The following is a 24615-nucleotide window of genomic DNA, read 5'->3' on the forward strand; positions in this document are numbered from 1 at the left end:
TATGGCATGCGGGGAAGTTCGGCCGCCGTATTGCAAGTCCTTTTTAGTTGACGCCACTTCGGTGACTTGCGAGCCAATGAAGATGAAATGATGATGAAGAACACACAACACCCAGTCATCACGAGAATCACTATTGTTATGGAACCGGTAGGTGCTTACAAAACTTAACTACCAACAGATATAACGAAACTGGAGGGTAGATTAAAAAAGGTCGACTACCCTTGAGTTAGAGCATCATGTAGTGTGCTCATGCTTAGACGTTTACAGATCGTGGTGTAAACCATTTGATTAGCTGCTCCAACTGTGTGGATGTCATATAAATTCAAGAATTTGTCCTTTTAAAATGGCTATAATGTCTGATGTTGCCAACTGTGATTTACAAAAACAATGTTTTTAGCAGGAACTCGTATACAGTCTTGGCGGAAATAATCTCTTTCAAAAAAAAAAAAAATTCCAAATGATTGTGGGATCACAACGGAAAAAAATTCGTGATGGCTCTCTTGAAATCTTAAGGACGATCGCTTTTGGAACGTAAATAATCTGGGTGTAAAAAACTGAGGGGATGTAAAAGAGAAATCACATAGGCTCGTCTGTAGGTAAAACGCGTTGCTGAGTCCGTTCGTTGGTAGGATACTGTCAAAATGGAGTCTTTACAGAAGACTGCTGATAATTACATCACACATTTTAAAATATTCCTGACACTTTATGGCCCATGTCAAACAGAGCTAACAGGGAATACTGCACGTATGCAAAGCGCAGCTGCAGGGAGCGAAAGTTTATTCAATCTGTATATTGAGCAAGCAGTAAAGAAAACAAAAGAAAAATATGGAGAAGGAATTAAAATCCACGGAGAAGCAATAAAAACATCGAGGTTTGTCGACGACATCGCAATTCTGTGAGAAACAGCAAAGGACCAGGAAGAGCAGCTGAACTGAATGGACAGTGTCTTGAAAGGAGGAAACATCAAAAGCAAAACGAGGGTAATGGCATGTAGTCGCATTAAATCAGGTAATGCTGAGTGAATTAGATTAGGAAACGAGACACGTTAAATAGTAGATGAGTTTTGCTATTTGAGTAGCAAAATTACTGATTATGATCGAAGTAGAGGGGATGTAAAATGTGGACTGGTATGGCAAGGAAAGTGTTTCTGAAGAAGAGAAATTTGTTAATATCGAGTATAGATTTGAGTGGCAGGAAGTCTTGTCTGAAAGTATTTGTATGGAGTGTAGCCATGTATGGAAGTGAAAGATGAACGATAAACAGTGTAGACAAGAAGATATAAACTTTCGAAACGTTGTTCTACAGAAGAATGCTGAAGATGAGATGCGCAGAACACGAAACTAATGAGGATGTACTGAATAGAATTCAGAAGAGGAATTTGTGGCACAGCTTGATTACAAGGGATCGGTTGGTAGAACACGTTCTGTGGCATCAAGGGATCACCACTTTAGTATTGGAGGGAAGCGTGGAGGGTAAAAGTCGTATATGGAGACCAAGAGATGAATAGGCTTCCACAGGATAGAGCAGCATGGAGAACTGCATAAAAAACAGTCTCTGGACTGAAGACCACCACCACCACCACCACCACCACCACCACCACCACCACCACCAACAACAACAACAACAACAACAACAACATGCAAAAAAGCCAGCACGAATGGTCACAGACTTGTTTAATGCATGGGAGAGCGTCAGAAAAACGCTAAAAACCCGTAACTGGTAGACGCTTGAAGATGGACACCAGCTACTTAAAAAAATGTCAGCCACTAATGTTTAGTGAGGAACCTAGTTATATACCAAAGCCGCCTACGTATCGCAACAGTATAGATAGCCGAAACGTAGTTAAGGCTAATACAGCGCGGATTGAGACATCTAAGGAGTCATCTTTCCCTCGCTCCATTCGCCGATGGAACGGGAAGAAACCTATTATATGCGGCAAAATGGAAGTAATCTCTGCCACCATAGTTTGCAGTACTATTGGACTAATCAAGCCCGTAACTATTCGCGCTGCTATTACTATCACTGCACTTTTGTTAAGCCGCTTCGGTAAGTACCCAAAAAGAGAACAGCCCTCGAGAATGGATCAGATACGAATTTCGTTAAGCAGCACCTAACTTCGGCATGTTAAATTATGTCGGAATTTATAAACTAGCGTCTAAATTCTGAACACGATTTACGTCGTCTTCGTTCCGGACGTTAACCCCCAAATATTTAAGTGTTGTGACCGACGGCTTAACGCATCATGGTTTCGTCAAACAATTCTAAAGCCTATATCTATTTGCGCAAACTTGCTCTGGAATCGACGACGTGAGAACTGCGCCTTGCCCGTCTGCACTATCAGCGGCGCCCCTAAGGAACTATGTTATCTGAGCTCGTGTTTAATCTCGTGCATGTGGCTGGGAATAGGGCGGCGCGATAAATCCGAGAAGTGGCCGTCCACTGCAGAATGACGTCCGCTCCCTCTATTTTCCCAGTACCACTTTGGGGTGACTGCACAAAAATATAAGTTACGTAAACGAACCAGAGAGGCAGCAAAGCTTGCGCTTTGGGTTTCTCCAAAAAATTTGTAGTGGCATGGTTTTCGTACCGTGACTTATGAATAAATTATTTGATTTGTTCTGCTACCAGTCACGTTATTTCCTCATTTAACACATTGCTGCGCGTTTCGAACATGATCTGCTAATCATAAGGCGATATTATTGCACTCAAAAAGTTAATGTCTGAATTCCTCATATTTAATATCTGATATCTACAAACCAACTTTATATATATTAAATCACTGGGTCGATTTCAGCCAAACTTGATATACGTACTACAACCTAAAAAGAAACTGTGTGTGTGTGTGTGTGTGTGTGTGTGTGTGTGTGTGTGTGTGTGTGTGTGTGTGTGTGTGTGTGTGTGTGTGTGGACTTCAGTGTCGATGAACCTAGATTTCAACGAGGTTCCTAATCACAAGATGACTGCAGTTTCCACAAACACAACGCAAAGCCAGAGGTGAAAATGAAACAAGGTTTAAATCCGATGGGGGACATACCCGAAACAGTAAGTTTAACCGTAAGAAGTACATATTTCCTTCTGTACACTGGATGCTTATTTCGAGCAGTCTTTTACTAAATTAGTCATATCTGCCGACATATTCCATGGAGTCGTCGTACCTCACAGAACGTCGTTTCGTGTTCCCCTGCACTGTCGTGGTCTGCGAGTACACGGACCGTGCAGTCGCGGTTTTCGTACACACCTGCCGCCGCCATTTCTGCTGTTTTTGTTTTCGCTAGCACACCGCACAGCGGTTACCACGCCGCGCCGCTGTTCGTACCGGCCAAAACATTAGATCCGGCTAGCGCATGCCCTCGTACAAAATGTCAAAGAAATAAAAGAAACTTCACAAGAAACATCCATAATAGCATCACCAAAGAACCTAATTTTCGTGGCCGTCTTGGGCCGATAGAAAAAACCATTGCTTTTGAGCTCCCATTCATCTCGCTTTTTTCCCAGTATACTTAACGGTGTCCCCTCCCACGTGACACTGAAATGTGCTTGATTTTCGTATCATGTGCCTACTTTTCTTCCTTTTTCCTTGCATTACTTTCCTTGCTTTTTCCCTATAGTACTTTCCAAATCATTGGGCGAGTGGAACCTATTTAAAACATCAATAGTAAACAGTGCTGTGCAGATATGCGGCAAAACGAAATGGTATAAGACAAAGATAGGTGTTCAGCAAGGCAGTTCGTCTCCCCTTTACTTTTCATTACACTTATGGACGCAATCAAGGAAGAAGAAAATTAAGATCTTAATGCTTTTGTTTTTGCTTATGACATCGCCATTTGGGGAGAGACGGAAATGAAGGTTCAGAGGAGACGAGATTACTGGAACACAAAATTGAAAAAATTCAAGTTAACTGTGAGTAGGAACAAGACAGTGGCAATGAAGATGAGCAGGACACCCACACCTTACAACATCGTACTGGAGGGGGAGAAGGTTGAATGTGTGAAAAGCTTCAATTATCTGGGTAGTATCATATCACGCGATGGAAGTTCCAAACTGGAAGTCTTAAACAGAATAACAAAAGGATCTAGCTTCTTCCACCAAGTACGAAATCTAATCTGGGACAAGGAAGTCCCTCTAACAGCCGAACAGACCATGTATAAAACTTACCTCCTGCCAAACACGATGTACAGTCTAGAGGCCAGTGTCATAAATAAGAGAGAAGAGAGTCAAATACAGTCATGTGAAATGAAGCTCCTTAGGTCAGCTCCACAAAAAACTAGGAGAGACAGAGTCAGGAATGATTATGTAAGGAGTGACCTGCAGGCGACATTGACTACAGAGGAGAGGATGAGTGCTCTGAGATTGAAGTGAAGCGAATGCACCGGACTCGAACTCCACGCCAGTATTTGGAGATGGAGGTACCAAGAAGAAGACCAACTCGGCGGCCTAGAAAGAGATGAAAAGACCAGGTTAAGGACGATCTCAAAAGGAGAGGTGGTGGAGAGGGAAAAAGCTGCAACAGGACAGAAACCAATGGAGGCATACTGTTCACCAAGTTCCTACCCGGCTCGCTGGAAGGAAATCCTGATGATGGAGGAGTCTTTCTTAAGTCGCTTCAAAATTGTGTTAATTTCGAAAGTGTTGGCACGACATTTCATTCACTTACAAATACAGTGTGTACCCGCAGTCCGGGAACACTTTCAATTATTTATTGCACAAGAACCAAACACTGTACAGATATCATACATATGTTACTTTGAAGAGAAACCCTGAAATGTTTTTTCATGTCTACGGCCACAGCGTAGTTTGGTAATCCGCCGAAAGTCAGCGCTAGTCGCAAACATGGCGAGTTCAGGTGAGCAGTGAGCTTTCTTTGTGTTGGAGTTCGACAAAAACAAGTGTGCTACAGCTGTTCAACGGACGTTTAGAACCAAGTACGGCAAGAAGCCATCAACAATGAAGGCCATTTACCACTGGCACAACAAATTCGTTACGACGGGTTGCTTGTGCCCGGCAAAGAGAAGCGGGCGTCCCAGTGTGAGTGAAGTGAGCGCGTACGAGAGATTCATAAGGAGTCCAAAGAAATCGGTGCGCCGTGTATCCCGTGAACTCGAAATGGCTCCAATGACAGTGTGGAAAGTCCTGCGACAGAAGCTGTCTATGGGGCTCCACCCCATTTTCTTCGTGAAGTTCGTGGGTACCTGAACAAGGAGCTGCCGCATAGGTGGATCGGCCGTGCTACAGAAAGGAACAGCTGTTACATGAACTGGCCTCCCCGATCACCAGATCTCACTCCGTGTGACTCTTTGCTGTGGGGATACATTAGAGATCTGTTACATGTACCGCCTCTACCACGTGATGTAGTAAGAGCTCCGGGAGAGAATACGGGAAGCGACTGCCACAGTCGACGAAGCCATGCTGGGATGGGTATGGCAAGAATTCGATTACCGTTTTGACGTCTGCCGGATCCTCTTTTCGAATGTTTGTAAAAAAAATTTCAGAGTTTCTCTTCAAAAGGCAATACGTATGACATCTATACAATGTTCAGTTCTTGTGCAATAAATAATTGAAAGTGTTCCCGGGCTTTGTGTACATATGAGAATGACGAGAGAAATGTTCTATTGCATACGCGAGATGATTCGATGGGGATATCAGAAAATGCATTTCAGCGGAAGAGAAGGCAGCCGTAACCATAACGAATTTAAAATCTAATTAAAAACTTGAGATAGCTCTCTCTTATTGCCTAATTCTGCTACATTACTACTTGGTAGCGCTTCTCACAAACCGACTGATGAAATATAAAATGAGCGCCATACAATGTTCCAAATTCTATTCGATCGCAAATCATATGCATCCTTTAATTTATGCAAGTAGTAAATGGTAGAGAAATAATTTAATTTTACCTATGTGTAACTAATATTTCATGATTAATAAAGAAATAATGTAGGAGATTTGAAATGAGAATGTACTGAAAATTTTATAACAAAAATATTAAAAAAAGTGGCTCTGAACACTATGAGACTTAACTTCTTTGGTCATCAGTCCCCTAGAACTTATAACTACTTAAACCTAACTAACCTAAGGACATCACACACATCCATGCCCAAAGCAGGATTCGAACCTGCGACCGTAGTGGTCACGCGGTTTCAGACTGTAGCGCCTAGAACCGCTCGGCCTCTCTCGCCGGCCCAAAAATATTAAACAACATTTTACAACTGATTTCGCAAAGTAGAAAATAATTTCCCTTTTTCGGCCAAATGAATAGAAATGTGTGTCGCAGTGTGTGAAGTTTCTCACACTCCATGTTTTGATTCTGGGCAGGCCGTCCGGTACTACCGAAGAAAACAAACAACTGCTTCAGGAATGCTAGTTCTGCAAGGTCCGCAGGAGAGCTTCTATAAAGTTTGGAAGGTAGGAGACGAGGTAGTGGCGGAAGTAAAGCTGTGAGAACGGGGCGTGAGTCGTGCTTGGGTAGCTCAGATGGTAAAGCACTTGCCCGCGAAAGGCAAAGGTCCCGAGTTGGAGTCTCGGCCCGGCACACAATTCTAATTTGCATGAAGTTTCACATCGGCGCACACTCCGCTGCAGAGTGAAAATCTCATTCTGGGAACTGATTTTAATTTCGCCGATCGTCGTCCGGAGTCAATAACGTTTGCGCATTGAAAGTAGTAGCAGTGAGACCACGTACGATGTGAGAGGCCTTCGGTCGTCGGCGAAATCACCCGATGTCTTAGTATACGTGAGCACTGGGCGGAGTGGAGCCGCAGCCGCCGGAGGTGTTGCAGCAGCGGCGGTGGCAGCTGGTGAGCGACTCGCCGCTTCCGGGACAGCCCGCTGTTGTCGGCCCACGGAGCGGCAGGGAACCTGTTGCATGCGCCAAGGCTGCAAAGCACAGCGCGCCGCGCCGAGCCGCGGCGTACCGGTTCTGCCGGCCGCGGGCTTTTCATTTAAATATCCCGGCAGCTAACCAGCTGGCCGCCGCACGCCCCCACTGCTGCAACCGTCGCCGCATCTTCACTCCCACACTCCTCTCTGTAAAGCCGTCGGCACACGGACCGTGCTGTCCAACGTCAACGTTGAGCGTGCTAACTTCAAAGTGCTGCTGAACGCTCAGATACGATGCGACTTGTGCATATGGCACGTGGGCCCCAACGTGGTACACACGATCGCAGCGCACTCGGCGGCTGTTACGGGAAGTTTCTAGTTCGTAAACCACACTGTTTACTAAACGGGAGCGCGTAAAATACCCACGTTAGCTCTACTAAAACACACATTTCCTCCGTCGTCCACGAAAAGGAACGTACCATGTCCAATCGATAAGGATACAGGCTTATAAAAGTTCCATTACAAACAGTGCGATACAAATTCGCAATACTTCTTCACATAAGATAAACAGTATTTCATCATTCCCACATTTTAGTAAAACCCCAAGGTCAGTCTTAATTGATCACTGTTCCTACCCACTAGCAGAATCTTTGCAACACGTTAATTACGGAGCGTAAAAGAAAAAGGAGCAAAATAGCTTTACGCAAGTAGCGCAAGGTGTCCTGTAGATCAAGCCAATCGAACAACCAAAGAAACATAACATCAAAAATTATAGTATATACTTAAAGAAGAAATAAAAACTTTGAAGTTTGCCGATGACATTGTAATTCTGTCAGAGACAGCAAAGGACTTGGAATAGCAGTTGAACGGAATGGATAGTGTCTTGAAGGGAGGATATAAGATGAACATCAACAAAAGCAAAATGAGGATAATGGAATATAGTCGAATTAAGTCGGGTGATGCTGAGGGAATTAGATTAGGAAATGAGACACTTAAAGTAGTAAAGGAGTTTTGCTATTTGGGGAGCAAAATAACTGATGATGGTCGAAGTAGAGAGAATATAAAATGTAGAATGGTAATGGCAAGGAAAGCGTTTCTGAAGAAGAGGAATTTGTTAAACATCGAGTATAGATTTAAGTGTCAGGAAGTCGTTTCTGAAAGTATTTCTATGGAGTGTAGCCATGTATGGAAGTGAAACATGGACGATAACTAGTGTGGACAAGAAGAGAATAGAAGCTTTCAAAATGTGTTGCTACAGAAGAATGCTGAAGATTAGATGGGTAGATCACATAACTAATGAGGAAGTATTGAATAGAATTGGGGAGAAGTTTGTGGCACAACTTGACTAGAAGAAGGGATCGGTTGGCAGGACAAGTTCTGAGACATCAAGGGATCACCAATTTAGTATTGGAGGGCAGCGTGGAGGGTAAAAATCGTAGAGGAAGACCAAGAGATGAATACACTAAGCAGATTCAGAAGGATGTAGGTTGCAGTAGTTACTGGAGATGAAGAAGCTTGCACAGGACAGAGTAGCATGGAGAGCTGCATCAAACCAGTCTCAGGACTGAAGACCACCACAACAACAACAGCTTAAATTAATAATAGAGTAACAGAACCTAATAAAAACGCAAATGTTAGGAAAAAAATTTATGTGCCGGCGGGTCGTGAACCACCGCCCAAACCTAAATATTTCAATTACCAGGGACGCTACCCACCACGCTAAACCATTATCGTAAAAGTTGTTGCTATTTCTAGGATCTTACCAATCTTAGCACTTGCTGACAGCTTTAATCGTAGCTATGTTAGTAACTGAAATTTAATTACAACAAATTGTACCAAGAACAATGGGTTTTGGATGCATCCTCAGTGTATTGCTGCCTTCAAATAGCATACTCTCATAATACGCAAGTAACAATAATTCTTTTGCCACGAATATGACGTTTCTCATCATTTTATTGCAACGGATCAAACAGTTAACAACGGGTTTTCCAGTGATTCTCAATTTTCTGGTGCTCAGAAGCGGCATATATACGTATAGGCTCGAAATGAATGCCAATATGGCGCCTCACAACTTTGTGCTGAAGGGAGATGGCGTGCATGTGACGTAGGTGGCGTCTGTGCCATCTCATTGGTCAACGCTCAGACGCACGCTCAGAATATCTGACATGCTAGATATTGCTCTTCACGTTCGGAAAGACTCCCGAACTTGCTATTCCACGCTATGACGTCAGAAACTCTGCACGTTCAACGTTCGGATGCACGGTCCGTGTGCCGACGGCTTTAGGCACACAACGTAGCCGATGCTCTGCACACGCGTGGGTGGCCGTTGCACACTGATTTCAGAAGGTAGATCACGATTTCACACGACAAAAGCCGTGCAGAAACTTATCGCTCCTACGTTTCATATCAGTTTACTTATTTAATTTGTTATGCCTTATGAAACTGCATCTGTATCATATCAATACACTCCGCAAGCCACTGAACGGTGTGTGGACGAAGATAAATCGATTCTCTTTCTTGTTACTTTCGCGTACTGAGAGAGGCGAGGAAAGTGTGTACACCGATCAGCCAGAGCATCAGGCCCGCCGACCTACTAGACTGCCACACTCCGTTCATCATAAGAATAAACCTGACGTAAACAAACACGAATGCAGTTATTAGTGAGAAGCCGTAGCACACGTACACTGGTGGTGCCGTCACAGTCTCTGCACTGTTGTGCTCCGATTGTCGCGCTGTTAATACGCAGTATGAAAATGGCTGAGGCTGCTTCCTGTTGGGTAGTGAAGCACGCGTGTGGAACACGGCTAAAAAGTGCCGAGAAATACAGAGTGATCAAAGAGACAGTATAAATTTGAAAACTTGATAAACCACGGAATAATGAAGATAGAGGTAAAAATTGACACATGCTTGGAATGACATGGGGTTTTATTAGGAAAAACAGTTCACAAAATGTCCGACAGATGGCGCTGGACAGCAAAACGTTTTGTAACTGCTACCGTGGAGGGTGAGAGGTACGCCGATATGTTACAGGATCGCATCATCCCCAGCCTGGCTGATAAGCACCTGCTGGAACGTACGATGTTTATGCAGGATGGCGCTCCACCCCATATTGCTAGGCGCGTGAAAGATCTCTTGCGCGCGTCGTTTGGTGATGATCGCATGCTCAGCCGCCAGTTTCGTCATGCTTGGCCTCCCCGGTCCCCAGACCTCAGTCTGTGCGATTATTGGCTTTGGGGGTTACCTGAAGTCGCAAGTGTATCGTGATCGACCGACATCTATAGGGATGCTGAAAGACAACATCCGACGCCAATGCCTCACCATAACTCCGGACATGCTTTACAGTGCTGCTCACAACATTATTCCTCCACGACAGCTATTGTTGAGGAATGATGGTGGACATACTGAGCATTTCCTGTAAAAAACATCATCTATGCTTTGTCTTACTTTGTTATGCTAATTATTGCTATTCTGATCAGATGAAGCACCATCTGTCGGAAATTTTTTGAACTTTTGTATTTTTTTGTTCTAATAATACCCCCTGTCATTCCAAGCATGTGTGTCAATTTGTACCGCCATATCTACATTATTCCGTGATTTATTCAGTTTTCAAATTTATACTGACTTCTTGATTACCCAGTACATTGTTGTTCATGTTTTTCATAAATTTACAGAAGTAATCGGCATTGCAGTTTTCCGAGGGACTGTATTAGATACAGTTGAGACACACATGCACTGACACAAATGCACATTGTATCTGTAGTGGAATCGGAAGCGTACGAAATTGACAACTTACTGCAAGATCATGTTTCGCTAGTTCAAGTCTTCCCTAAATCTTTTTATTTCGTTCAATCTGAAATACCTTCATCTCGTAATTGTGAAATTCGTCATCACATTCCTAATCTAATGAACGACTTCTTGTTGCATGCAAAATTCCTGTTTTCATTTCAAATATAGATTCTTAATTATCGATACTTTGAGAGACTTAATAAAAGTTGCTTAAATTAAGCAAATATAAAAATTTAATTTTTAAGGCAAATACGAGAAACCAAATACTCTTTATTTGGACTATATCCGTTGTTTTATACCACAGATGTAGGTAAGTGTCGTAGAAACATGAAAAACAATCATTTTCACAGCATCGAACACACCATAAAAAGCTACATTTTTACACTTGCCACTATACCATTACAATATGAACCCAACGGAACTGATCTACAGCCACATTAAAGGGTTTGGCCCGACAACTAACAATACTGTTAAGCAGCTAGACATACTGGAAGTAATGCAAGCAACTTTTTCACATGTCACTGCCGAACGCTGGCGGGATATAGAACGGCACGTCATAAAAAATAGGTTTCATGGATTCTATTGTTGATCAATTCATTATCAACGTAGCAGATGACTTCCAGAACTGAAATTTATTTCTCGTGTTCGTATAAGGAGCTAAGAAATTACCAGACGACTGCCTGCAGTTAGTACCTTCAGTGGCTTCAGTATTCAACAGTACGGTCAAATCCCTGCAGTATACTTTTGCATCACACATAGCTATCTTAAATTACCCTGTGTTTATGTTAGGAATTTTCATCACACCTGTTTGTAATTAGAACACTGTCTGTCAAGTGAGAACCGAGAGCGCTTTATGCTTTCCGTCCGGTCATCTACGAAGCGAGCGGAGTTTCGCCAAATATTATTTCATCGTCTACCAAAATTAAATGACATTCGAAGCTGTATTGTTTCTCTGCTCGTCTCTATACGTCTAAACTACAACTGCTCACATCATTGCACGTTAGTTGGACAGCAGGCTGGCCAGTGCTGTCCAAGTTTAATGCGCCTGTAAAACTTGTCTCGCATTATCGCTCAGTCTATGTGCGTATAACGCAACATAAAACGTATCCTTATGATAGTACCAGAATGTACTGATCACAGCTTGGCTTCCGCTCCACGTGAAACGAAATCCAATGAGATTCAAGCAACCGTGGTAGAATGCATGGCGTAATGTTTACATCAGGTTTATTCTTGATGCACGGAGTATCGTCATACACACGGACGGCACGTATGCAGCGAATCACTTTAATATTCGGACACCATGATATGTTAACATGTACCCAAGTATTATATTCCGTGACGTGTCTTGTAAATAATAGCATAAACTTTATTAAGATAACGTACGTTAGCTCTTATATAATACTATTGAAATAGAAATCTGTCTTATATTCACGTTACATCTACATTTATACTCCGCAAGCCACCCAACGGTGTGTGGCGGAGGGCACTTCACGTGCCACTGTCATTACTTCCCTTTCCCGTTCCAGTCGCGTATGGTTCGCGGGAAGAATTTACTAGTTACTGAGATACTATTTAAAGAATCGCACGAAAGTATGTCATAAGAAGTAAAATACTTCAGGCTCCATTTAGAGCAATAAAATCAACAAGAACTATTTAAACAACACTTAAACTCTAAAAATATATTTTATATAACTTAAACGTTTCAAATGATTCGAACCTTAAATCTTGGTTTAAACGTATGGGTCCCTGGGACCTCACCTCATAGTGTATGTTACAGAAAGTAGCCAACTGAATTAAGCATTAATGTGAAATTTGTAAGCTTCCATTTCTGTTTGATTCACGGCGTGAAATTGTGTTATTGCGATTTTATAACCTTTAGGACTGATGTGTATAAACTTGTTTTTTGACCGTTTATCATATTTTGGCTGTTCATCGATGCTCTGACACGGGATTGGTGATTTTACGTATTAATTTTTTTGTTCTTGCTTGAAAGTTCATATGGTCCTAGGGGAAGTATTGAAAATCTGAATTAGGATAGCATCACACGGATTTGAAGCCGGTCGTTCAAATGGCTCTAAGCACTATGGGACTTAACGTCTGAGGTCATCAGTCCCCTATAACTTAGAACTACTTAAACCTAACGTAATGACGTCACACACATCCATGCCCGAGGAAGGATTCGAACCTGCGATAGTAGCGTTCGCGCGGCTCCAGACTGAAGCGACTAGAATCGCTCGGCCACACAGGCCGGCTGAAGTCGGTCGTACTCGTTGCATTCAGGCAAGGTGGAAACTACTGCACAGCATTTTGAGCAGTAACAAGCCGACTGGAATATCACCATACATAGGCAAGGTTTGGTATTAATAGCTAACACATTCGAGTTATTATCTCTCTCTCTCTCTCTCTCTCACACACACACACACACACACACACACACACACACACACACACACGCGCGCGCGCGCGCACACACACACGCGCGCGCGCGCGCGCGCGCGGAAGGAGGAGATTAACGTCCCGTCGACAATGATATCATCAGAGACTGAGCACAAGCTCGGATTAGGGGGAAGGACATCGGCCGTACCCTTTGAAAGGAACCACCTTGGCATAAACGATTTAGGGAAATCACGAAAAACCTAAATCAGGTTGCCCGGACGCGGGTTTGAACCGTCGCCCCCCCCCCCCTCCATTCCCTTCCGAATGCGAACCCAAGACCAGTGGGCTAACCATTGCGCCACCTTCCTCAGTCGAGAGGGGGAGAGGAGGAGAAAAGGAGGGAGTGTTCTTATTTTGCTTCTATATAAATTTTTAGAGTGAAGGTTGCGATGAGACTGATCTATAACTTAGCACGATATCTGTTTGGTTGGAAAGTGACAGTTTAGTAGAGTGCCTGTGAATACAACGAATGTGAATATAATATCTTACGATATCTTCGTTCTGCAGACACTGATCTGTAGCGAATCCCGGGATCTGGGTCAGATTGGAAAATGAAATATTGGTTATGACTTCGCGAAGTCAAGGAATGTGATGTGATGTTATAAGAATTATTCTTATTATGGCTCGTACTTTAGGTTAATTTTGATTTCGACGAGTGGTTTCGGCCCGCATTTCCGATGGCGTCGTGGATCACAGAGGGTGAGTGGTATAGCTAGGCTCAATATTTCCACAGGAATCGCGAAGCTTGTCCGCTAAGACGTTTTGCCTGGAGACCGTGCAGTGACAGGCTCCGGGGCTATTGTTGCCGGATGAGTCAGCCCAGCGCTAACGGCTGCGGCGGGCGCTACGCTCTTAATTAAACGGCTCGCAGCAGAGCTTCAGAAATGTTCTCTCACATTTGGCCGTCCAACGGAATCCCAATCTCTCCCACTCTGGCTCCTTCCCCGGCACAATCACTCTTTTCCACGCCGCTACGCTACGCGACCTTCACGCGGCTGTCCAACGGCCGTCCATCCAGTAGCGTTCAATACGCCGTGTGCACTATAGTGTCTTCCTACTGCTGAGGACGTTTAGTAATGACTTTACAAATATAAAACAACGGAACCTGTCTCACTTCTTCGAACAATTCCACCGACCGCCCCGAAAATTCTATTTTGATAACAGACGGATCTGGAGCGAAATCGATTTATAGGTTAGGTTGAAATGTGATATTTGGGTGAGAGTTGGCGAAAGGAAGGAATACCAATAAGAAATAAAGCAGCACACAATGGTCTGTAGCATAAGCCGACGTCAATACTTAACGCACTTTCTTTATAAATACAAACAAACCACAGAGTACATTCGACAACATGGCATTACCGCGCTTAGATAAATCTGCTGATTATTTTATTTGCGATATCGTGGATCAACTTCGAAAACCACGAGAGAGGTGGAGGACAACGTAAATTCACTGTAAGCCCACGCAATGGCTTACTTTATTTCAAAGCTGAACAACAAGAATTACAAAAGAACTGTCCATTCATTATGAAGCTACTATGTTTGACTGTGAGATGTTTAAAGTTTCAATTTTTTATATTGAACAGTGTCCTTAAAATCAGGAGATTTTCTGAGACGCCATCAATTTTGCGATAGTGAAGTTCCTACTGTAAAAATATCACACCTTGACAAGTTTTTACTGTAATGCTTCTGTAAATATATTTTAATAAATGCGCACTTTTTAATAATTGTTGGTCAGTGGCCTGCTTCTTGCATTAAAAATAGTACGTAATTTGCATTTACACGTATTTAATAAAATAACAAATCTTTCTCACCTAACGCGACACTAGGAATGGATGAGTTAACTGATATAGCTTCGTTCTAGTCATTTCGATTAATTATAGTTTTAGGGCTTGGCTTGCCACAATTTCCGTATATATATTATATGCATATTTATTTAATTTTGTAATATTTATTTTATTTTATGGGTGTCTGGATGACACTATGATGGCATGGCTTAGTGTGATATTTTTCTCTCTTTTCAGAAAACGATTTGCCACAATGAGTGAACCTGAAAGCGACAATAATTATGATAACCAGGGTGGAGAAATTGCGAAAATATATCAGTATACTCTAATTCATGGGTAGCCAAAAGCAGTTCAATTATTTACGCACGATGCAAAATTTGCGATAAGGATTTTTCCATACCAGAAGCAGATTGAGCGACGTTAAACATACGGAAATGAACGTAAATAGAAACAGCCTTCGAGAAGCCCATCGAACTTAATGATAACTTTTTTTCCAAAATGTAATTCAGCAGAAATTAACTAAAGGAAACATATCATTGTCTTAAACATAATATTTCATACCCATCCACGGTCTGTGCCATGAAATTGCTTCTTCATATATTACCCGATTCGGTTCTTGCAAACAATTCCTGTGGCAGAACCAAGTCTGAAAGTATACTCAATGACGTACTTGGCCTCAAAGCTGAAGAAATTGCAGTGACAGCTCTTAAATTTTGTGCTCGTGAAAGAATCCTTAAATTTACTTCACTATCACTACAGATACATCTAATAAAGGAAACAGAAAAATGTATCCCATTTGTATTCAATATTTTTCCCATGAAGACGGATGTCAAAATTATTGGATATTTTTTAGTGTCCATTCGAAACGGCTGATGCTATGTAGTCACGCTTTCAAAGTTTGATTTGCATATCGCATGTGTCTCGACATTCAGTGCAGATAATACGAATGCCAATTTTTGAAAAAATAGATTTGCGTTTACCCTGCTGAAGGACAAAAATCCAAATATATTTAAAACTGGAGCCTGGCTCATATTTTGAATAATACGTTCAAACACGCTATGAAAGGTTGGAACTGGATGTGGAATCTGTGATTTGCCAAATTTAGTCATTTCTCATTTTGCGCAATTGGAATGAACGGAGCTAAATAAACATGTGATTACAAGGCAGCTTTCTTTAGGTACAGCTATATAAAGGATTTTGAAAGTTTACCCAGCAATAATTTCCTATTTCATATAGATTGGTAATGAATGTCCCAAAGTCATTAAGACATTTTTATCCATTGCAAAGGACGATGAATGCGACGTGGAATCGCATATGTTTAATAAGACGTCTTTATACTTACATTTTTGGGCCAATTTTTGGACAATCTACCTTGGCGTTGCAGGGCATGACAACCGCTTCGACTCAGTTATATAGAATTTTAGAAAATGTTGCAGGTCTGCAAACAAGTATTGAAGAAAATTTTTTGGGTCGCTTTTACATATTGCACGAAACCACGCCGAAGAGAAAGCTTATGAAGCATCTGTTTTAGATTTTAAATTATTTTATCTAAATGCATTTGCTTAACTCCAAAGCCACTTTGATTTTAATGTATGAAATCCATAAAAAAAATGGAACCATTGTCATTCACTGGAGAGTTGACGTTTACAGAACTTTGTGATGCTGCTTCTGTTCAGACGAAAGATTTCAACCGATGAACTAATTGAAGACTATAGTGTTTTAAAGAAAAAATTGACTCACATCGATCAAAATCAAATTGTAGATAAAAAACGGGTATACACATTTAAAACCACAAAACATCATAAGCTAAATATATTAATTGGTATGGTATCTCGCGCTTTGAGCATAAAGCCCTCAAATGCCCATGTGGAATAGGTTTTTTTTCTTGAATGACCATCAAGTGGACAAATAGATGCAAACGTTTCTCTGTGGATTTACTAAAAGCATAGTTGCAAATTTCACTTAATATGGACATAACAATTTCGGAATTTGTTAGTATCTACAAAAATGACGCCACATTGTTGAAAACGACTTGAAGTAACAAGGATAAATAAGCAGTGGGCACCTAATATCAATGACTGCAGTAAAATCAGTCCGCCAAAGGCAATTGGAAGCGCTGGATTTACGCCAGCCGATGTTTTTCATATGGCGCTTCACTGATGTTCATCTGTTTGACCACTACTGGCTGCCGTTCTCACCCACCAGGAAACGTTATTGGCATATGTAAATATTCAGAATCTACTGTAATTTACCAGTCACCCTGTCTTTCAGTGATTTTGAAGAAGCACTGATCAGAGTGAGACTGTGGAAAATTATGGCAAAATGTAGATACCCAAATCAAACTGCAGCAAGAGTCTGCATATAGGAAATTATACTTTGTATTCCAATTGTATGAAGTAACAGATGCCCCTAAAATGGAATGAAATCGCCAGGAAGGACACACATAAATAAGAATATATTAACATACTATCGTATGTTGATGACACAGTATTAATGTAAAACAAACTCCAAAAATAAATCTTTTTAACTTAATTGGAAAGTACTATAATTTTGACAGCAGTAAATAAAACTAAGACAATGGCAGTCCATAGGAAGTACCGAGTACGAAACAAAATTTTAAGATTAAATTTTGTAACAAGTTCATCACTTCAATTACTTACGGAGCTATATATTACCTTTAACGACGTTGAAAAGATGTTGATTTTAAATTCATAGTGTAAGTAGAATATTAAAAAATATGGAGAGAGAATAAATGAAATTCTACATGGTGATGGTTGTTCCTGTTCTGTAAATCACGGATTCCTGTTTCATGAAGAGGAAAGGTTCTAACCATGTTGAGGCGGCTGAAATGAAATTTTTACGCGTTGTAGATTGCACTAATTTGGAAAGTATTCCTAATGAAAACACTGAACTAGAACTGAATAGTTTTGCAGTAAATCGCAAAATTGAAGAACACAAACAAAACGAAGGTTCAATCTGGAACGAATGGAACAAACAAGGATTCTAAAGATGGACTTACAATACAAAGCCAAAGGAAAGAGGGACGTAGGATGGACACTTAAGAGTAGGAATTGAGGCCAGAACAAGTCGTTAGGCCTACCTTGAAAGACAGAAGAACAAGAAGGTTCCACATGAAGCACATCCTTGGATTTTCGTGTGCAGAGTTCGATAAAGAACTTATCTGGCTGTCAGAATCCTTGCTCAATCTAGCTAAAGGGGCAATGAACACAATATTACTTTGTTTTAACGCAGCTATGAGCAAATGAGAACCAGTCATGACAAAACTCTACCATCTGGTGAGCAAGATGTATGAGACAGGCGAAATACCCACAGACTTCAAGAAGAATATAATAATTCCAATCCCAAAGAAAGCAGGTGTTGATAGATGTGAAAATTACCGAACTATCAGTTTAATAAGTCACAGCTGCAAAATACTAACGCGAATTCTTTACAGACGAATGGAAAAACTAGTAGAAGCCGACCGCGGGGAAGATCAGTTTGGATTCCGTAGAAATGTTGGAACACGTGAGGCAATACTAACCTTACGACTTATCTTAGAAGAAAGATTAAGAGTAGGCAAACCTACATTTCTAGCATTTGTAGACTTAGAGAAACTTCTGACAACGTTAACTGGAATACTCTCTTCCAAATTCTGAAGGTGGCAGGGGTAAAAATACAGGGAGCGAAAGGCTATTTACAATTTGTACAGAAACCAGATGGCAGTTGTAAGAGTCGAGGGGCATGAAAGGGAAGCAGTGGTTGGGAATGAAGTGACACAGGGTTGTAGCCTCTCCCCGATGTTATTCAATCTGTATATTGAGCAAGCAGTAAAGGAAACAAAAGAAAAATTTGAGTAGGATTTAAAATCCATGGAGAAGAAATAAAAACTTTGAGGTTCGCCGATGACATTGGAATTCTGTCAGAGACAGCAAAGGACTTGGAAGAGCAGTTGAACGGAATGGATAGTGTCTTGAAAGGAGGATATAAGATGAACATCAACAAAAGCAAAACGAGGATAATGGAATGTAATCACATTAAATCGGGTGATGCTGAGGGGATTAGATTAGGAAATGAGACACTTAAAGTAGTAAAGGAGTTTTGCTATTTAGGGTGTAAAATAACTGATGATGGTCGAAGTAGAGAGGATATAAAATGTAGACTGGCAATGGCAAGGAAATCGTTTCTGAAGAAGAGAAATTTGTTAACATCGAGTATAGATTTAAGTGTCAGGAAGTCGTTTCTGAAAGTATTTGTATGGAGTGTAGCCATGTATGGAAGTGAAACATGGACGATAAATAGTTTGGATAAGAAGAGAATAGAAGCTTTCGAAATGTGGTGCTACAGAAGAATGCTGAAGATAAGGTGGGTAGATCACGTAACTAATGAGGAGGTATTGAATAGGATTGGGGAGAGGAGAAGTTTGTGGCACAACTTGACTAGAAGAAGGGATCGGTTGGTAGGACATGTTTTGAGGCATCAAGGGATCACAAATTTAGCATTGGAGGGCAGCGTGGAGGGTAAAAATCGTAGAGGGAGACCAAGAGATGAATACACTAAGCAGATTCAGAAGGATGTAGGTTGCAGTAGGTACTGGGAGATGAAGAAGCTTGCACAGGATAGAGTAGCATGGAGAGCTGCATCAAACCAGTCTCAGGATACTGGCAGAAGTAAAGCTGTGAGGACCGGGCGTGAGTCGTGCTTCGGTAGCTCAGATGGTAGAGCACTTGCCCGCGAAAGGCAAACGTCCCGAGTTCGAGTCTCGGTCGGGCACACAGTTTTAATCTGCCAGGAAGTTTCAACAATAAGCAAATTTCGCTACCATGCGTGCAATGTCAACACTGTTTAAAATTTTGAAATTTCAATTTACTATATGGGATGAAAACAGTAAAAATCATATAATCAAAAGCAATGAGTATTTTCAACTAATACTGAAGCAAACAAACTGAACAGTAGTTACAATTAAAAAATAGGAATAATCAGTTTTAAAGAAGCTGCCACCGTTGTCAAGGAGGAGATTAGTGTTTAACATCCCTTCGGCAACAAACTCATTAGAGACGGAGCATAAGTTCGGATTAGGGAAGGAAATCGGCCATGCCCTTTCAGCCGAACCATTCCGGCAATTACCTGAGGCGATTTAGGGAAATCACGGGAAACCTAAATCTGAACGCCTGGAATGGGTTTGAACCGCCATCCTCGTCAGTGATAAAACTTCAACTGAAGAAAGAAACTTGCGCATAATTGTTGGATTTACTTCTACGACCAATTATCGCTATAGTTCTTGCCTTACCATACAGAAGACAGAACCATGTTATGAGTACTGTGTCAATGAAGAGGAAAGCACTATGATCAATATTTTATGCACAATGTCGAAAGAACGTTTAAAGATAGTGTATACTTGTCTGCCACTCGAACTTGCAGCTAATAACATTTTTGCTGATTTTCTACTAATTGCCTTAACAAACGCACAATTTTTTCGCCTGGAAGGGGCATCTTGCCTGGTGGTCTGGATTTAGAAAAGACAGCTACAGTATAATCGTAAATGGGTATTTCAATATTTTGTGGGCGGTCTAACTGAAATGCGGTAGGTTCCCAAGGCCACATCCATTTCCCCGTATGGATACAGAGTTTAGCATTCACCAACGAATGCTCGTCGTTAATGGAATCAGCAAACAACCGGCAAAAGCTTCATTTTAAGTCTGAAATCCGGTCCAGGCTAAAAGGTCATCTTATGATCTAAGAAATGAAACCAACGCCGAAGCAAAGGAACGCTCTATTTCTTCAGGAAATAGATTTAGTGGCATGTGTGTTATATCACAGAACTGCAATCTTGTTTCATAGTAAACAGTTTCGGTAAATAAGATACCTCAATCGATTTTCTTCGCAACTTTAAACACTTTTCATAACCTTTAAATGTGAAGCTGTTGTTAGGGAACCGTCTTTTAAAAAGAAAAACTACTGCAAAATATCTGCTGCTTTGAGTTTACAAAATATCTCCGTGGGAAAATAGGAAGCCTCAACACGAGAGATATGGTTCTTTAGATCTGGTGTTTCCCCACAGCCATCACCTTATACTAAGTACGCAAGTTTAGACAAACGCCAAACTGATCAAAACAGAAACAATGTCAAGCTGACAAGGTTACCTCTGAGAAAGATAATCAGTCAGAGAGCACATTCAGATACGCAAGTCACGAAATCAACAATAATAAAAGCATCACTGTATGTGTACCGTTAACCCTGACAGTGATTTCGAATTCTATCGCGTTAGTTTAATGTTGACTGCATTTACATAAAATTCCTCCAAAACTGAACACACATGTGAAATATCCGTAATTTCGTAATGTGCACTTCATTCACAGGCAAACTTTTCTACGAAGAACTATTGCTACTGTTGTTGCAGTCCGAAGAGCGGTTTGATGATCCACTCTACTCAGTCCTGTGCAAGCCTCTTTATGTCTACGTATATCTTCCAAACTACACCCATTCCAAACTACTCACTGTCTCCCTCTAAAATTTTTAACCCCACGCATCCCTTAATTAACAAACTATTTCTTGGTGCTTCAAACTGTATTTCCTCCACTGATCCCTTCTTTTAGTCTAGTTGTACCTCGTCAGTTATTGGTCTGTCTACCCAACTTTCGACATTCTCCTGCAGCAACACATTTCAAAAGCTTCTATTCTATTGGTCGAACTGCGTATAGTTCACTTTTCACTTCAATGTAAGGCTACACTTCAATTCCTTTCACAAAAGACCTCTTGACACTTAAACTGATGCCAACAATTTTCTTTTCATGAATGCTTTTCCTGCAATTGCAATTCTGGATTTTATATTCTCTACTTTCGGCATCAGTTACTTTTGCCGCGCAAATAGTAAAGCTCCTCTAATACTTTCACTATCTCATTTTCTAATCACTCATCTCTTGACTTAATTCTGGCTACATTCCATTATCATTGTTTCACTGTTGTTGTTCATCTTGTAGCGTCTTTTCAAGCCACAACCCACTCTGTTCAGCAGCTCTTTCAAATCCTTTGTCGCCTTATAGAACAACAATGTGAACGGCAAACCTCAAAGCTTTTATTTCTTTTTCCTGAGTTTCATATATGTTCCCAAAATTCTCTCTGATGCAACAATAATCCAATGGCTTCAGCCTTAAACTGAGCTAACGTTCTGTTAAAAACAGAGGATGTAGAATGAAAGTAACGCGCTGTTCTTTGGCCTATAGATGCTTCCCTTCCCGCTAACTTTACAAAATAAGGTTGCACGTTATGGGGACATCTTAAGCCTTATCACGCGTCAGTGGTCTCTCTCCACTTCCGTGCAGAACGATACCAGGCTTGACGGCGTGCTGTTCCGCTCAGTGGCTATTTGGCACAGCGTTGTGCGACTCTCGATCTGGACTTCACCTATGTACGCCCACAATTCAAATACAGCGGACGTGTATCGCACGCGGTTTAATAGCCGTGGGACACAATTGTCAGAACCTCAGTTTACTGGCAGAGGTAGTCAGACGTTCCATCTAACAACTCCATTCACTAGCTAAAAAAACAACGGCCCATGAAAAAGAAAAATATTAGTGCTGAAAGACAGGGTTACATTCGCCCACGAAATCTGTGCTGTGGTTGCAAAAACTGATCTGTAGTAGACCCCTAGATTTGAGTTAGGTTGGAGCGTGACATTTTGCGTAAGAGTTGGAGTAAGTAACAAAAGTGTATCGGAAAGATTTTGATAACAGACTGATCTCTGGAGTAGTCTATGTCTGCTTTCGTTCCATACTTTCCCAACTTTTCGTTATAATATCAAACTGCAACGGAAGATCAGTAAAGCTATATCAAATAATAGGCAGCTATCCGAAGATTGTTTTGTTGTATATTATTATAAACATATCTTGCAACCAACATAAAAAATTCTGGAGGAGGCACTAATTAACTCTTACCGAAAGAAAATGTTAGATTAGAAACTTACCTGAAGACATAACCTATTAACTTTGACTAAAAGCTCCATCCACGTAAGTGATGATTGAATGGTCGGTTAATACTTAAATTGTCTTACGCGCCAAATGGCGTAGTCACAGCACGCTGAGAAATTCCGTCGATTATGACAAGGTTTACACTGTTACAAACATTCTGTATCCAATCAGTTTACGACGGAGGATGTCATTAGATAATGAGTTGAACAAAGCAACGGAAAGAACAGTGTTTATGAAATCACTCGGTACAACGCCGGATATATAGTAAACGCAAAAAAAAAAGAAAAAATCGACCCTGTGCTGCGATACAATAATGCAGTCGTATAGAAATAGACAAGAATTATGAAAATACAGTGCTTCATGGTGGTGGTTAGTGTTTAACGTCCCGTCGACAACGAGGTCATTAGAGACGGAGCGCAAGCTCGGGTCAGGGAAGGATTGGGAAGGAAATCGGCCGTGCCCTTTCAAAGGAACCATCCCGGCATTTGCCTGAGACGATTTAGGGAAATCACGGAAAACCTAAATCAGGATGGCCGGAGACGGGATTGAACCGTCGTCCTCCCGAATGCGAGTCCAGTGTGCTAACCACTGCGCCACCTCGCTCGGTACACACAGTGCTTCAATAAAGACAATAACGTCAAACTGTTTTAGAGACCATTTGCGTTTTTGCTTCACGTAAAGGTTTCCCAATGCGTCTTATCTTATTAGTAGCAGTTATTTTTTCTAAGAACTTCCTATTTTTGATCTTGTATTTTATCTTTCTCTTGTCCTTCACGGATGTATATTTCATTGAGAATTAATATAACTAAACCACAGTTTCTTTATTTGCACACGGACACTTCAGAATATATCTATTCTTCTGATTAAGGCCACCTCGTTTCTGTAAACACTTACTCAAACCAAACAAAAAGATTGTAGCCAGAAACCACGGTACCACATCTGCCTTACTGCACGCAAACACACCATCCTGTGTCACAACAGCTTCCTGTCTTGCGATGATGCACAGAGATCGCGAAACTTTAGAACGAATTTAAATTTAATCTCTTCATCCTGTGAAGGGAGACTCCCCCACTCTGCTCAAAAAACAATTTCCCGTCATTGTGTGCGAAGAGTTAATTAGCGGATGACACAGTCATTAGGCGGCCAATTTAGGAAGCCGCCTGGGCCCCACCGCACGGCGTAAGGGTGCTTCAGCGATCGCTGCGTGGACAAAGCCTTCCCACAACACCGACAAAATCTACCATGTCTCGCCTGTGGTGCCCCGCTGCAAAACACAATATACGCAGGTGCAAGGCTGGCGCTCACCTTTAGACCGGTCGTCGCCACTGCCCCCTCCGAACATGTCAACCAGCGTGAAGAAAGAACGCGGGCGCAAACACGTCCGACAACGGCCTTCGCTCCGCACGGTATGAGCTGCTACCGCCTCTCCGGCACAGAGCTTAGTTCGCCCAACAGCCGCCGATGGCAGCACCGATAGCGGAGAGAATGAATTTGAACACAGGCGCTCGAACGGCGGTTCGACTAGTTTTCACGCTGGAAATGCTTCTTAATTATACGGTTGCAATGCACGTATCAATGTACTTATGTATATGGGGAAATGCTTCGTGTAAAATAGTTTTTTGTTTTAATACTTAAAAAGCATGTTTAAACGTGGACAGTTCTTGCCTCTCGCCCTAGCAAAGTCTCTTAATGAACTCATTGAGTTTTTCTTTCCGTTTTCCTTGCCATTCCCTGTTAGTTACCGTTCTGTGCTTCTTCGATAATACGTACTTCGCCTACAGTGTTCCATAGGCTAAGCTATTTCTTCTGTGACTTCCATGCCTTGTATCTGC

At 41.6% G+C, this 24615-nt stretch overlaps 1 protein-coding gene across 2 annotated transcripts in view; it reads right to left on the minus strand.

Moving 5' to 3' along the window:
* The window catches only part of LOC126263211 (SLIT-ROBO Rho GTPase-activating protein 1-like), a 497324-nt gene that overhangs the window by 184161 nt on the left and 288548 nt on the right, over positions 1-24615 (minus strand). Inside the window, exon 1 of one of the 2 annotated variants that reach the window (XM_049960279.1) lies at positions 24089-24177. The exons of the other annotated variant lie outside the window; for it this stretch is intronic. Coding sequence (XP_049816236.1) covers positions 24089-24125 — 37 coding nt within the window. The 5' untranslated portion in view covers positions 24126-24177. Of the gene's footprint in view, positions 1-24088; positions 24178-24615 lie in introns of those variants that run through there. 2 annotated transcript variants of the gene reach the window in all.

This window comes from Schistocerca nitens, chromosome 6 (assembly GCF_023898315.1).
Source record: "Schistocerca nitens isolate TAMUIC-IGC-003100 chromosome 6, iqSchNite1.1, whole genome shotgun sequence".
In the NCBI taxonomy this organism is placed as follows: Eukaryota; Metazoa; Arthropoda; class Insecta; order Orthoptera; family Acrididae; genus Schistocerca; species Schistocerca nitens.